Raw genomic sequence first — 16,215 nt, 5'->3', positions numbered from 1 at the left:
ATCAGAATCCTTAAATTAATTACATATTGAGTCTTGCATCCTTCATTCACGCCTAGAATCATCAGGTTTAATTCATGGTATAAAATTCTACTAATAGGAGAAGAGAATTTAGTTACGTTTAGGTTAGTAAAAATCTCACGCAATGCACCCCGAATAAGATTCCATGGACGAACCGAAAACATAAGCATAATACTGTACGAAATGTCTTGAAAGCATTTTTAGCTTATATAATAACAGTTTGGAGATACTATCTGGCTGACTAAATTTTTGTCCTTCATTGCCTTTAAATTATACAGCAAAATTATGAAAACGCAGGCGAACTTAAGCTTGAAAATTAAAAACGAAATACGCAAACGATGAAGTGCATTACCATTTCAAATAATTGTCATTAAAACAGATATAGTCATGGAAGTTGATAAAAAATAAAACTACATTTTATAACATTTTTTCTGTTTTTATTCCGTTATTTTTTGGAATATTTTTCGTTCACATTTAACACAACTTATTTTTCCCCCAAAATAATTTAAAAACAAATGTTCAACAATTGGTGATCAGCAAGAAAGCTCTAATTTATCTTATACAGATATATCATCGACATAACAATATATTTCACTCAGAACTACTACCATGTCTGACATGCAAATCAATTCAAACTTTTAAGGTTATTTTCTCAGTTGATTTTTTAAATACTTAAAAACTTTTGGCAGGTAACAATCTCTACAAACTATACAAATAATTATTGAGGTAATGTTTATTTTTTTTTTTATATAAAAAAGGAACAAAATTATATTGATATAGGTAATTTAACCAATCACAACAGTGGAGTGGATCAATATTGTTGGTAGATAATAGCAACATTTTCAGTTACACTTAAAATGTTTTGTCATGAGGTTGTTGTTAAATACAATGGTTATCAAGGACCTTACTCTATGAAGCACATTTGTGTATTCAGAATCTTTTTTGTGTTTGTATACGTGTGTGCAAGAAAGTATATTTGCATATGTGTGTGTGTGTGTATGTGATTAAATATACGTTATTGAATTTATCATGAATAACAACTGTTTAGTTACGTCTGGGTTAGCTGTTTCGTTTTCTCTTTTGTAAAATTGTTTCAAAAAAATTTAACGAGTATGCACTTCGTATTGAAGTGAAACTTCTTATGTTTTCCCTTTCCGAAACATTTTTTGGTCTTTTTTTAACCCAATTTTTTTGTTTATCTCCTAACTTAAGAAGTAGTATAACAATCGCTACAGTTTTAATAGATTTTTAAGGCAATATCACAGGGTCCTCCAATACTATTAAAACATTGTGCAAGTCTACCACATTACTCTTCCGTTTTTATATATATAATCCACAAAAAAATCTGGCTGCCTTGAACGTGTTATATATAAAATTGAGAATAATTAAGTATTTTACTATTGGGTCTATTTTTTAAAATAAAAATTAACCTTCATTAGAATTAATTTTTTGCATATATCGGTACAGAATAAAACGTTGTCTAGTTCCATAACTGAATTTCCGTAACACTGTGTATGATAATGTATAAAAAGAAATATTGTTTTGTGGAAAGCCAAAACAATTATATTTTCAAGTCATCAAATGTGTCGCTAAAAGTACAAATTCCTATTATTTGTTTTGTCAATAATCTCGGAACAACGGATTTTCGTTTGTTTAAAGTCGTATATATGTGTACGTCACTGCATTCAGAGTATAGTATTAGTTCGTTGTTTTTGCTGCAGTATTTCACTTGTCTTCTATTCAAAATCACGTAAATTTATCCGATATGTTAAAATCCGTATTACTTCGGAAGAAAACTCGGGAACATGTAACACATTTGTTTTTCAGCCGTCTTCTAGAGAAGGCGTCAACTAAATCTAACTAAATTCTTAGAGTTACTTCTTTATAGAAAATGGTAATTCATAATCTGTAGTAAAACATTCCCTGTGAAAAATCCTATATTACGTCTAGCGAGACACTTCAGATTCAAATAACAATGAATCCATTTCCATTGATGGCTAAAATTATTTAGCACAAATATCGTTATTTTTATGCAACAAATTTGACCCAATAGTAAAACACATCAATACCAAATTAATGTATTTAATATTTTTATACTTTTGATACATTGAATAGCAAAACTAACAAATATAAATATCACTCTTCTTGTCAATCAGTATACATATCGGTATGATAAAATGCAAAACACAATTTCTTCAGTCATGCAAAATTAAACAATATAACGTACGCAATTTTGAAAAACAAAAAAAACCTATTTTTTTTATTTAAAGTATCATCTTTTATAACTTTGTTAACACCCATACATGATTCATTTTGTTTCATTATTAATTCACGTCGCTCATTTGTTTGTTTTTCTTTTTTTAATACAACACACTAACAAATTGCCTACACCTACACAACAAGCGTTTATTGATTTTTTATTTTATTTTATTTTTTTACTATTCTTACGTCTAACAAACGAATCCATTCATGTGCCATAGTGCAATATTTATCAGCATTTATCGTATTATTCCTGTACACTATTCAGGAAGTCTCTTTCAGAATTTTTGTTGCAAGGAAACAATATGCCAATACTAATATGTTAAGATGTTCAAGTAGTAAGAAGAAATCTATTTGGTATAAGTATTATATTTGGCTTTTATTGTAGTTTCTCACTTAGTACTTTCTGTCTATATTTTCTCGAATGTTGCTGATAAATACACATACATATAATATATATATTTATAGTTTAACAGCAGCATAGACATAGTAACGAAGTATGTGTGTAAATTGTATGGAGTATAACTGTCACAAACACCAAGTTACTCTTTTATTTTAAAGTTAACATATAGAAAATTGGTTATCTAACAATATTTTTTACACACTTGTATTGCCTTAGATATATATGTATCAGTATTATTAGTATTAGTATTAGTATTTGAAGTAGAAATTATTTGCTGTTTTCTTTTGCATCACTTCCACTGAAATTACTTTTAGATCCTTTTAAGTCTCCAAAATATCTAAAATAATAATAATAATTTAAGAAGCTATAGGCGAAATGTTCCAGATTATATTACTCCATGTAGGCTATCTGGAATTCAAATAACATTTACGAGAAATATATTATAGTTACGTACCATCTGTTTCATATTCTCATTTACAATAAAACACACTGAGAAAGAATTATATTTAGAAGTATCGTTTTTGCATTGCAATGACATTTTTATCACTACAAATAGCGTAACAATAACAACACTGTTTGCATACACTTTGTTTAATTGTAGAAGTTTAAATTTTATATAAGTATATATATATTCACTTTCCACAGAGATGATACTTTTATAACTTTTTTTTATCATATTTTTCTTCCTGAAATAGTAGCAAAGTATTAATGTATGGATGATACTTGGCAATACATATACGATGTCTATGCAACAAAATTTGGCGTGATGAAGCCTCTTAGTATATCCTTTTTAAATATTTGTTCAATCATGTTTGACATGAAAGATCTAGAAAGATCAGACATGAAAATATGCATACATAAAAAACAAATGATCACAGCTATTGCTTAAAACAATGTTATAAATTATACATAAAAAGGTAGTGAGTTATACGTTAACTTTTCTGCACATTGATTTTCATTTATTGATTTCAAAAATTCAAAAAATCAGAATTTTACATTCAATTCTTAGTTTGAAAAATATAACTAGCAAATATACTATTAACTATACACAGACACAAATAAATGAAAATACTGTATGGTATTGCTTATTTATTCAGTCGTAATTTGACTATATTTTTTGCAATAATGTGGTTCTGATTGAAATTACATGTATAATGTAATATACAGCGCAAATTCACTCGCATAAACATTATTTTATGTAAGGACAATATTAAAGGAGTTTCGTTACTTAACACACTGTTTCATTTTGAGAATAATATTGTATTTTTTTTAGCAAAACTTGGCATAATTCCGAGTTTCTGCACTTAATAACTAAGTACTATGAATATAAAATTTGCTAATTATGAAAAAACTATCAACAACTAAACATATTCCATTCCGACAGTCAGTACATTATTTTCTTCTACAAAATTAATTAATCAAATTATTGTTTCACCTTGTCAGTTACTGATGGTTTTGGCAGTCAGGCATATTTTTCTTTGTTTTCCTCGCTTTCATTTCATAATTACATTATTATCTTTATAATATATATATATATACACGCCGTTTATAAACAATATGATATGCTTGCATTTTTGGTACCAATGGATTATTATTATTATTATTGCAACAGTATCGCAAACATATGTCTAGTACCGTACAGGAATATATACTCTACATTCATGTTTATTCTTTTGTCTAACAGCCAAAATAAGAGACCAACTTGTTTCCTTCTTACATTGTATGCATATATGTATTTATGTATATATATATTTCTTTTACTTTGAACAAAATGCACGAGCAGGCTCACTGATCATCTTACGGCGCACAACTCTAAATATATGTATATAATATTTATATATATTAATAATCCCCTCATTTTGGGAGCAACAGAAAAAATCTTTAACATTCACATTGAATATTTTTTACTTACCTTTCTCAACAATTACAACTATATTACTTAATGTAAGCAGTGTTGCAATACACCATTACTTTTCAATCAACATTTTCTAATATATATATATATAGGCATTTTTCTCCTTAAAGGTTATTATATGATTCTTACTTTAATAATCACAGAAAAGAAAAATGTTATCTCCTGATTGAACTAACGGATTGCTACATCACACTACGTTACATTTTGCAATTTTTCTTTTTTTTTAAAAAAAAAACTTAAATATGATAATGAAAAATTTTTGGTCTATTAATCTACAATAAAACAACATTTTGCCAACAACAATTGATGAGACAGCTATTGCTGTTCATATGTTTCTTGTTTTGGTATTGCTACCATTGTTGAAGAGATGTTCAAATAACTTTCGGAAGTTCTGTAACTATAGATGACCAGAGTATTGTATCCATTTTTCTAAGCAAAACACTCACACATTAACAATTATACTGAAATGTCTTTCATTTACCTCATTTTGTTGTTAGCAAATATTCTCTCAAGGCTTAACAAATCCTAAACAAACTCAGGGAAGAATTAGTTTTACATTGAAATAATTTATTAAAACGACTATTGTCCAAGTTGAAGGCCGTATAGTGGATTCTTGTATATTTTTGGCTTCTTGTACTCACTGTATTCTACATGTCACCAAATATACCTGCAAATGTTTTCCTTAAGTTTTTCATAGTATCTTCTGTATCGTCCTTCTCTCCATTTGTAGTTGAACTTTGGCGTCCGAACAGGGATCGTACGTCTTCTGGTCGTCGTCCCGCACTGGCGCTGCTCACTCCAGAAACTGTGCTTGACTGAGACGCTGCAAATAATATACAATCATACTAAGTTATAAATTATGATTATATGCTGGATAACTATAATATATTTTACCATGCATTATGGAGTTTCACTTATAACCAGTATATTGATAATTCATATACAGCAGTGGCTACTGCCGGTTATGTTAAAGAAACTTGTTCGAGAAACACTTTCTTGTTGAAAGTTCCCTACTTTCATGTTCGTAGCATATTTTAATACATACATATTTCATAATCACTTCAAAGAAACAAAACTTTTCTTTGTCAAACAAAGAAGCTTTTATTTGATGCAATATTAATAGGAAAATACTACTTTCTAAAATATAAATCTCGTCCATTTATTCCTTTAATTTGGTAGATTACAGTACAGAATCCACTTTCTCCTCTGTAATAAACTATATAAATTTAACCGTAGCCGTAGAAGCAGCAACCGCAAGCATACTCTTATGTGCTGCATATCTTCGAACTGTTTCTTGTAATGATATAAAGAACCAGTTACCTACGTATGGAAGAATGAAGTATGAACAAGAACAGTGAGAGATGAGATGTTTCTTGATATGTACGAAATTCTTGATAAAATAAATGAGGGCTCGGGTAAGATAATGATAAACGCGACTTCCATCGAATGGATTGAGTTCGAATTGGAAAACAGTGTGTAGCTGCAAATGTACCTACGAAAAGCAAAACGGGAAGACAATGTTAACTGCCAAGCAAGGTGTCGAATAGCAAGGGGACATCTACATTTTTGTCTATTATAAGTTCTGAATTGATGATAGAAGAATCAGACAATAAGTTTCAGGGTAATAGTGATGCTGATCCAGACTACGTACTTCCTACAGCTACCACTGTAAGGTGCATAAAATGAACGAAATCAGATTGTCTACGATTTTCAGACACAAAATGGTATATTTATGCTAAAAACATGAATGTGTTTCCAGGGTCAGGTGAAGAGCAAGCAGCTATTGTTCCGATATGACAATGGTTTATATTCACTGTTCACATTTCGAATGTGTTTAGATGATGAAAAGCACACGCGATATACACTTGTGATGGACTTACTATTTTGTTCCTTCACCATTAATTCGCATGTGATGGACATGCTATCTGTAACAACTTGTTTTCTGGTGTATTTCACTATGAAGGCATCTCATTAACATAAATCAAAATTGATAAAATAATAGTTAGATATAAATATTGAAGTACATTGTTGATGGCATTGACAAGTTTCAAATATTGAAGTATATTGTTGATGATTGATAAGTTTCAAAGAGGAAACTACATTCTAAATATAAGAAGAAGAAATATATAAAAGTTATAGTCGTTCCTTCATATATTTTGCATTTGATGGACATGCTATCAGTAACAATTTGTTTTCCATTGTATTTCTCTATGGAGGCATCTCATTAATATAAAATAAATTAATATTTAAACATAAATATTGAAGTACATTGTAGAAGGCATTGACAAGTCTCAAAGAGGATACTATTTTGAAAATATAATAAGAAGAAATATATACAGATTATGGTCGTGCCATCAGAGACTATGCTTAACACTGCAGTGGTCGCGCGTTCTACTATTGTAGAACAGGTGTTTTATTTCTAGAATCCTGAGCAATTGGCAACACGCTCGACCTTAAGCGGTTATGTACCTTTCTCCGAAAGCCTTCTGTACCTTCGAGTCAATTTTCAGCGCTTGTTCTTGCATCTGCTCGGATTTGTTCCATGATTTCATAAGTGTTCTACTATTGTAGATCGCGCGACTATTGGCGTACTAGTTTGTTTCGTATTAGTGATTTGTTTCCTTTTACATTTTCACGTTATTTTTATGGAATAAGTGTTTGTAATATATGAAATGTCAGCGCATGACAGAGAATAAGTGCGTCTTTAGTTAGAAGAGGCAGAAAGTGAGTGTGAAAGTGCATTTGGGATTGAAGACATGTAGGAGCTCGAGGAAGATTTTGATGAAGAAAAAGTTGCGTCCAATGATACCGAAGATGTACGAGGCAATATACCGGAAGAAGAAGAAGAAGAAAACATACCAGTACAAGCCAGTGTTGAAGTCATGAATCTTGCTGCACCAACTTCTCTCGATACACATGCGTTTTATATCGCTAGAGAGAAGAAAGTAGAACCTTCTCGCTGGTATGTAGATCTCATAATGCCAAGAAACTCACGAATTCGCAGTTTTGAATATAATACCAGCTTTTCATAGGCTTGGCCCACAAGGCATCTTTTTAATGCCGAATTGATGATGAATTGATGAGAAAACGTAGCTGGTGTTAATGTTATTTATATGTTTAGAGCAAATAAGAATAATCAGAATGTCAGACGAAAGAATTTCCTCCAATATCTAGGTTTTGATCTAGGTTGATAAAACCAGCGATAAGCCAACGTTTTGCCGTGGAATCTTTGCCAAACGAGCTTCGACGCAGAGGAAGACTTCTGTTTGGCTTCAGCTAAGGTGTTCTATTACCACAAGACAGAGGTTCTGGGTTTGGAAAATGTTTCCTTTCTGGCCATTCTAGCAACAAGTTAACAAGTAAAAACGTTTGGAAAATGCCAGAGATGAGTGTGCCCAGACCAGCAGAAAAGCGTGTGTGACGATTGCTTGGAGTAGGCAGTCATTCAAAAAGAGTACATCTACCTGTACAATTTATAATAGAAAAATATTTATGATGTTATATGAATACTTATACCGGAACACTTGTTCGATTTTTAGTTAAACAATGTTATATATTAAATACGATATACTAAATGTTTATTTCTGTCAATGTTCTTGTATTAATCAAATAAAATAATTTTAAAATATTTTAAAGCGTGTATAAAACAAGACACATATCCAAGACCGAATATCGCTAAAAGTCATATCGCTATAGAAAAATACTGATGTTCTACAATAGTAGAACGCGCGACCACTCACGTAAAGGTGGAGGGCGCGACCAACGCAGTGTTAATTTAATAATCTTTGCAGCTTTTACGTTATCTATCTATCTATCTATCTATCTATCTATATATATATATATATATATATATAGATAGATAGATAGATAGATAGATATAGATAATCTTTTAGTACATTTTTACTTCTGGATTCTTTGAATCAGCTGGCTCAAGCAGTGAAGAGGTAAAAACGAAACATCGTTGTAGAAAGAGGATTCGATACCTCATTATGCGAATATAGGAGCAGAACAAGCGTAATAGAGGACAGATATACACCAATTGTTCAGGAAAAGAAGCGACAGGAAAAGTATAGTTCCAGATTGTAGTGCTAATCCAAAATTTTGACGAAATTGGGGAAGAAATTGTCTACATACTTTTAAAGTCACTTTGAGATATTATTGATTTCAAGAGGCAAAACCATATTTGTTGCAATCAATAAACTCCATCCCAATAAAATGACGCCAAAGTAATGATAAAATTTCACCACTGTGCTTACTGTAAAGGCCAATTGTGTAAACATTGGTAGGCTCTATATCAGTTTGTAAGAAAACATTTCTGAGAACTCGCGGGCTACAAAATATTCGCGACATACTTAGTGCTCCTTCTGTTGACAAACGCGGAAGACACAACAATAGATCGCGTGGTTATTTCGATATTAAAGTGCGTCAAGTAAGAAGACAAACCGACAGTATACTGAAGTACAAAAGCCACTATTGGTGATCACAGAACAATAGAAAGAAATACCTTATTATTGGACTGAATATAAATACATGTTATAAACACTGTAAATATGTATTTTGCAGAGGAAATGATTATGAACATGTATCTGCTGAAAATACCGTCGACTCTTGACTGTTGGACCAAATCACTAAAGTATGATGAATGCTGAACAAGAAATGAAAGAAAAATTGAGTGCTAGAAAACAGTGTTAAGAGCCGTTACCTTAATGCGAACATTGGTCAAGGAAACATCAAAATTCAAACTCAACGCTCTCAGGTAGAGAGTAACTACCATTCGAAAATAACATTCGATTTACAACAAGCAATTCCTGTCCAAGAAAGATTTTTCTTTACATTTTCCATAATTTCTTTCAGTGCGCTTTAGAAGCCATTCTTTTAAAAAACGAATACTAGCATTTGAATGTTTTGGAAATACATTACTATATTGCAAGTTCCACTGAAACTTGGATAAGTGCACTATTTTTTTTTCTAATTTTCGATGATTGATAATAACTTTGTTTATCATTAATCATGATATTCGACTAGAAACATAAACGTGAAAAATAGAGCCAGGTTCTTGTATATTTATTAATTGGTTCGGTCAGAAAAGGAATGGTGATCTAAAACGATGACAAGTTTGATTGAAATTCGAAAATCGTAAAAGTAAATTTGCAATTCTGCTGCTGAGAATAACTTGTCAGACTAATGCTTCTCGAGGCGACACTATATAGAAGTTTTTCTCAGCACTAAAGTTACAAATTTAATTTTAAATAAAAAGGAAGATAGCTGCGTAGCTCCGTGGGCGTCGTAAACAAAGAGGAGAAATTACCTTCGGAGAACAGCGCAAAATGTAACTACGTGTCCGTTAAGAACAACGGCGAATAAACTCTACAATGCAAAACAGTTAGTACATTGAAATAATACGTAATGTACTCGCAGTTTTACAGTGGTTGAAAATGATGCCTCTGCCATCGATGCAAGCATGACAGCGTCAGAGGAAATTTTGTCGCAGACACTCAAATATCATTCTGATTATGTCACTGGCAGCGAGGATTTATGCAAACCTTCTTCGCTCTCCAGAAGAGTTTCATAAACAAGGCTTTGAGGTAACCCGACAAGAAGAAATCAGGTGAGGTGAGATCCGGTTAATAACCTAGCCATGAAAACGGACTCCTTTCCGATCTACCTATATGGAAAATTTAATCGATATTCGCACGAGAAATAAGAGGAAAGTAGGCTGGTGCCCCGTCATGTTGAAACCACACATATTGATGGACGCCAAGCGGGATATCTACTAATAATTCTGAAAGCCTATGCTGCAGAAACACCGTATATACTGGTACAGTTAAGGAAAGAAGAAGTTAGGTGGTAGATAACGATGCCTGCCCATTTGTTTACAGCAAATGTCTGTTGATGTCTTTTAATAATTGTAGCGTAAGGGTTTCATCGGCCCACACGTGACTATTCGACTATTAGATACTACGTCTTCAGTAAAACAGGCTTCATCGTGAACAGTATGACATGAAACTGAGGATCGACCAAACAACGCTGTACTAGCAATTTTCAAAATACGATACGGAAGCCGAAGTCAGCTAGACTCAAATCTTGCACTCTTTTTGGGTTTTAGGAATGCAACTACTATTCATGTACTACTCTCCACACGGTACTGTGTGCCACACCCATTTCATGTGCAATGGTCCTCGTGCTTGTTGAGGACTGTTCCTTCACACGATCAAGCACTGCTTCTTCGAAGACGTAGGTCGTCGTCCCCCTTAGTTGTGATGTAAGTGTCCCGTTTCGAGCGAACACTGGACCAGGTGCACAAATGTGGAATGTCTTGGATCTCTCCTTTGTGGAAATCTTTCACGATTAAACGGAACTGCTTCATGGTCATTTCCATTAGCCATTCCATAGGTAAACGTTATATCTGCAAGCTCGTCAACCACAGCCTCCATCGTACTGCTAAAGTACTTACTGTCACTGATACAACAGGCCTGAGTAACTACACTACACCAGTCTGCCAGGACTAGCCAGACGATTGCCAATAACCCTTCGCAACACTATGATACGAAACATCTTAGAAGCAAATGATAGTTGATACAGTAGGCAAGTGACTTCTACGAACTGCACTATTGTAGTAGAGAGGACATTATTACATTCCATCGTTAGTTTCGACTGTCCCTCCCTCTACTGGCAGTTTCCTGGCATTCTGTGTGTTTGCTATTTCAAACAAAAAGCATGTTCACTGCTACGGAGTGGAGCTTCTGTACACATCTTTGGCTTGGAACCTCATTAAGACGAGAAACATCTCATGTAAATCGCGACGAAACTACAAAGAAACCAGCGAGACTTTGTATTAGAGACAAGTCGAGACGAAACTTCCTACAATATCTATAAAACGAACGAGAAAACTGTACTTTTGGTCTTGTGGGGAAAACTATACAACAGCTTAATACGTATTTACTTTGACCGGACCAGATTCCGACATTTTCAGTTATTGTTTTCCCGTCACTTTTCAGCGGACCATGCTCCGATACCTAACATTCTGAACCAGTGGCCTATAAGGCAGATTGTTTTTTTTTTTTTTTTTTTTGTAATTTCCCACCATTCCTATCAATATTTTTCACAGTCACATTTCCCATCCAATTCGTAGCTAATGCTTTCACAGACCAATATTTTTTCCTCATTTGATTCACATATTGGGTATCTTTCTACACAGAACAACTTTATTGCGTACAATGGACGACTTTTCATCGCATCTTTTGATTTGGGTTGATTTTGAGTACAATGTCCTTTTTAGCTGCGAGGCTATATGAGACTGATTAACGCCTTTGGCGTGGGAGACCCGGGTTCGATTCCCGGCGGGAGCTCATGTGGTTCGGATTCCACGTTAATCAGTAGGTCCACGTCTCATATAGCCTCACTGCTGAAAGGGACGCTAAACTAAAATCAACTCAACCTACTGATTAACGTGGAATCCGAACCACATGAACTCCCGCCGGAAATGAAATCCGGGTCTCCCACGCCAAAGGTGCGTACGTTAACCGCTTAGCCACGTCGCATCTATTGTTTCAGGTGTACGAAATATCCTACTCTTCCTTTGAGGCTATCCTTGTGCCGCCCCTGTTTCAAATCCATTCATACAATAATGAAATCTTAGATATGCATGAGGCACCGTAGCTTAACCCGAAATTTTATTCTTGAGTTATGGCATTTTTGTCCCGTTGCGACAAATTTTCAGTGGCATCTACAAATCCGAAACGACGCACTTCCGGACACTTGTTCCTGTTCTGAAAGTACTTCTTTTATTATCGTCTATTGTCACTCAAGTTTGTGTCCAGGTCACGGATACATCCTACAGTTACACAAAGAATTATATGTGTAACTGTGTTTCTCAAGTGCATAAAAATGATTCAAAATGTGAACTTTTGTTTTCAGTATGCCTAATTTCTTGAACTTTATTTTCAAACGAATAGATAATTTTTTTTCACCTATTTTATGGTTTCCTTAATATCAATGTTTTATTTTTAACAAGTCGTTCTGTTATTCTCTCTTATTAGCAGTTAATATGCATTTTTTAACCGTAGAGCTCTTCTCACATACTCTATCCATAGCCTGTTCAAAGTTCATGAAATCTGGATTCCGAAACTACAATTTTTCTTTCAAGAGAATCTCTGTTAAGGAATCATAATCATATTTGCTAATGCAAGATTTCAATCTCTAGTATATTTGGTGGAGCTCAATTAAATCTTCTTCACATTAATATATGATGCTTTAAATAATTTTGATCTAAAAAAAAAAAAGACATCCTACAGTTGGATATTAGTTCAGTTAAGACAGAAGGAACTTTGAAGAATAAAGCAGAGGGGTTACGAATTATGGAAGCCTTGGGAAATAATAAGATTTTGAAGAAATATGAATGACCTAAAATTTAGAGATGCAAGTAACATTAAAGGGAACTCTACAGTATAAAAGGAGTAGCATTTGTACTGACGGAATTAAAGGTAAGGGATGAGATGATTGACCATTTAAGTGTAGAGTAAGTATTGGTGAATGAAGAAGTTAAAATTTTAAGGAAGATTTTTATTTTTAATAAAGAAAACGAGACTAGATATTGAGCTATCTTGGAAAAAAAACTTTTGGTAAAAAGGATAGAGTTGATGGGGGCTGTTAAAGTGGTACAGCGTATATATGGGAGACTGCATACATGAAAAAGTAAAGTGTATGGTTAAGGTAATAGTTTGTTATTATTGATTGGGCTTATAATAATATTCTGAACTTACGGAAGGGAAGTTTTGTTAATGATATAACTTATGAAAATATGATGAAAGAAGGTCCTCGAAAGTAGGAAGTTATTAGATAAAGAGTATCGTAAATAAAATATGTGTGTGTAAAGTAGAGAAGTTACCAAGACAAGTATTAGTAATTATTGATCTTCGGTGATTGAGTTAAGTGAAGGCTACGACTTGTTCAATTCTAGTAAAAGTTAAGAAACGCTAACTTTTCAGCAGCGATGCTGTATGAAAAAGCCCTACTTCCTTCAGTGAAATCCTGTGCACTATATAACTCAGAATATTGATACATCAATTAACGATAATGTCTTTCTATGATTTCTCGTTATTTAAATAATAAACATACTTCTTTAAGACGACCCAGCACATTTCCACATTAAACAAAGTAGTATTTTGTTTCTGAGTATATAATTACCTTGTGAATCTCTACGCTGTTGTTGTTGCTGCTGACCCGGCGCTTCCCCTGGAGGAACAGGACCTTCTCTTCCCCCTCCAGGAGCTGCTCCACTTGGAGGTTGTACTTGCGTTTGACCTGGGACTCGATCCTCTGTTGGAGACGTTGCGCCCTGACTTGACACTGAATGTCGGGATGTAGTCTTTGTCATGGATGCTGGCTTACACTGAGCCTGTGGATAAACGAAATTATGCACTTTGCTACTGTTATTTTTACTGCATATAACTTTGTTATAAACTGAAACCGTATTTAATTTAAGTCCGTAAATACAGTGCATTACCACGAACCAATTTCTTGTCATCTGGATTCAAGAAAGTTATTTAAAAGTAATCTTCTTTACACCGTAATTTCCACAAACAAATATTAAATTATCGGCATGATTAATGTAAGATTTGTTGTTTTTAAGAGGGTAATTCCATTTTGAAAAAAAAAAGATATGCACTGTAAAAATTATAATGTCGCATTTACTGACCGATTACTATCAATTCTAGGTGCTAACCGATTACTCTAAAATTTACTGTATTACTGTAAAATTATGGTTATAGGTAGGGACGGTTTAATTTCGTTTTATTTTTTTTCGTTTTATCCCTGAAATTTTTGTTTTATTTTATACCTAAAATCGGTGTTATTTTTTGCTCAAAATCGGTGTTATTTTTCGCGATTTAATACAAGCAATTAAGGATTATTTGCTTTATTCTGTAATTGTTTGAAAACCAAGTATACAGGTATTGTAAACATAGAGAAAGTGGTCTGTGAATGCTAATTTAATATATATATATATATATATATATATATATATATATGTTATTTTAAAATTAAACGAATAGTTTTAAATTTTTATATCTTAAATTTAAAAGAATAAATTATATTTTTGGACTTACCATCTGAGAAAAATATGGCTCGATATCCCTCCTAAACTCGGATTAATTTAGTGTATGATTTGAATACATATATCGACTATAAACCACACTGCAGTTTTCTTTCAGAATCAACGTTGGAAGCTGGCAAGGATATTGCTTCAACCAAAATCTGAGAGGCAAATGTTCCATGTCCAACCGGTTTAAAAGTAACAGGACTGATGGTCTTCTGTGAATCACATTTTGTTGCAAAGGAAATTTGTGTTATTCTATTAGTATTACCGACAACATGGCGATTTCGTGGATCTATTGCCTCATGGAGTGCATTTCGGTGTTATTTTGAAAAAGTACCAAATTCGCGTTATTTCGCGATTTAAAAAAAAACAAAATAGGTCTTTTATCATATATTTAGGTATATCTATATACTTTACTTTGATTTTTTCAAGTTTTCGATGTTATCGTTAAAACGAAAACTTCACGTCCCTATTTATAGGCCATAAAAAGGCCTTATTTATGCCCTATTACCATAACTTTAACACTAGTACCGTAAATTTTAGGGTAATCGGTCAGTAAATGTGACCGTAAGCGTTTACAGTGTGGCCTTTGTGATATTTAAAATCGAAGGTTTTCACGTAACTTTTAACATGAACCTATAGTATTTTCCGTGCTACGCGGCTTTGGTGCCGCATAAAGTAGCCACCTAAAATCAGTTCGTTTGAAATAGTTGATTTGGAAAAGCCACTTTTTGAGTGGTTTGGCATAAAACGACACAATTTGTTTCGTCGTACAGCTATTAAATTCTAGCTCTCTGGGATAGCTTGATGTATGTAACAATCACTACTTCGGGACTGTCAAATTGATGGATGAACACTGGAAGAGAAGGATGCCCACACTCATAGTCGCAGCTAACCGGATAATATCATTAACCTCATTAGAAATTCAGCTTAGATGGCTTTGTTATTATTATTGTGCCACGGAAAATCCAAACAATTACGTGTATTTTTTACTGTTATAAAGGATAAATGTATGATATGTATGTGTATGATGAACTAGGGAAAAGCGTGGGGAAAAATATTTTTTAGCATAGCAATGAATACAAAAATCATCTTTTAAACGCTAGATACCAACTTAATAGATTAAGAAATAAGTAAAAGGAGTTTCATAGAAAGTATTAAAATACCAGGAAGCTATAATGCTAGTTCTTTGAAGAAACGAAACTGGTCAAAGGGAAAATTTTAAGCTTAAAAGAGAATACTATAATGATTTGAAGACAAGTCAAACAAATAACACCACTCACTACTTTCTGGCGTGATTTTAAACGAAATTCACAGAAAATTCCAAATGTAATTTGTATTATATATTGACAAGTGCATGAAAACGGATGATTGTAAAGATCTGTAACGATATAGGTATTCAAGATAATGTTGTAGAAGTAGGATCCAAGTCTATGTAACAAAATATCGGGTGCGAAAAAACTCAAAATAACAACCACTGTAGCGGGTTATTTCAACCATTGCCTTCCAACCATATCCTAAATA

General features: G+C 33.0%; 1 protein-coding gene across 1 annotated transcript in view; it reads right to left on the bottom strand.

The window, feature by feature from the left end:
• Positions 1-433: 433 nt before the first annotated feature.
• Syn (synapsin) overlaps positions 434-16,215 on the bottom strand; it is a gene marked incomplete in the record, with an annotated part of 97,556 nt that continues 81,774 nt past the window's right edge. The window contains 2 exon segments of the mRNA XM_081742658.1: positions 434-5,418; positions 13,782-13,992. Coding sequence (XP_081598784.1) covers positions 5,243-5,418; positions 13,782-13,992 — 387 coding nt within the window.

Source organism: Thermobia domestica, chromosome 16 (assembly GCF_964235325.1).
Source record: "Thermobia domestica chromosome 16, izTheDome1.hap1.1, whole genome shotgun sequence".
NCBI lineage: Eukaryota > Metazoa > Arthropoda > Insecta > Zygentoma > Lepismatidae > Thermobia > Thermobia domestica.
Note: the sequence above shows the minus strand (reverse complement) of the source record. Positions and strands in the feature narration are given on the sequence as shown.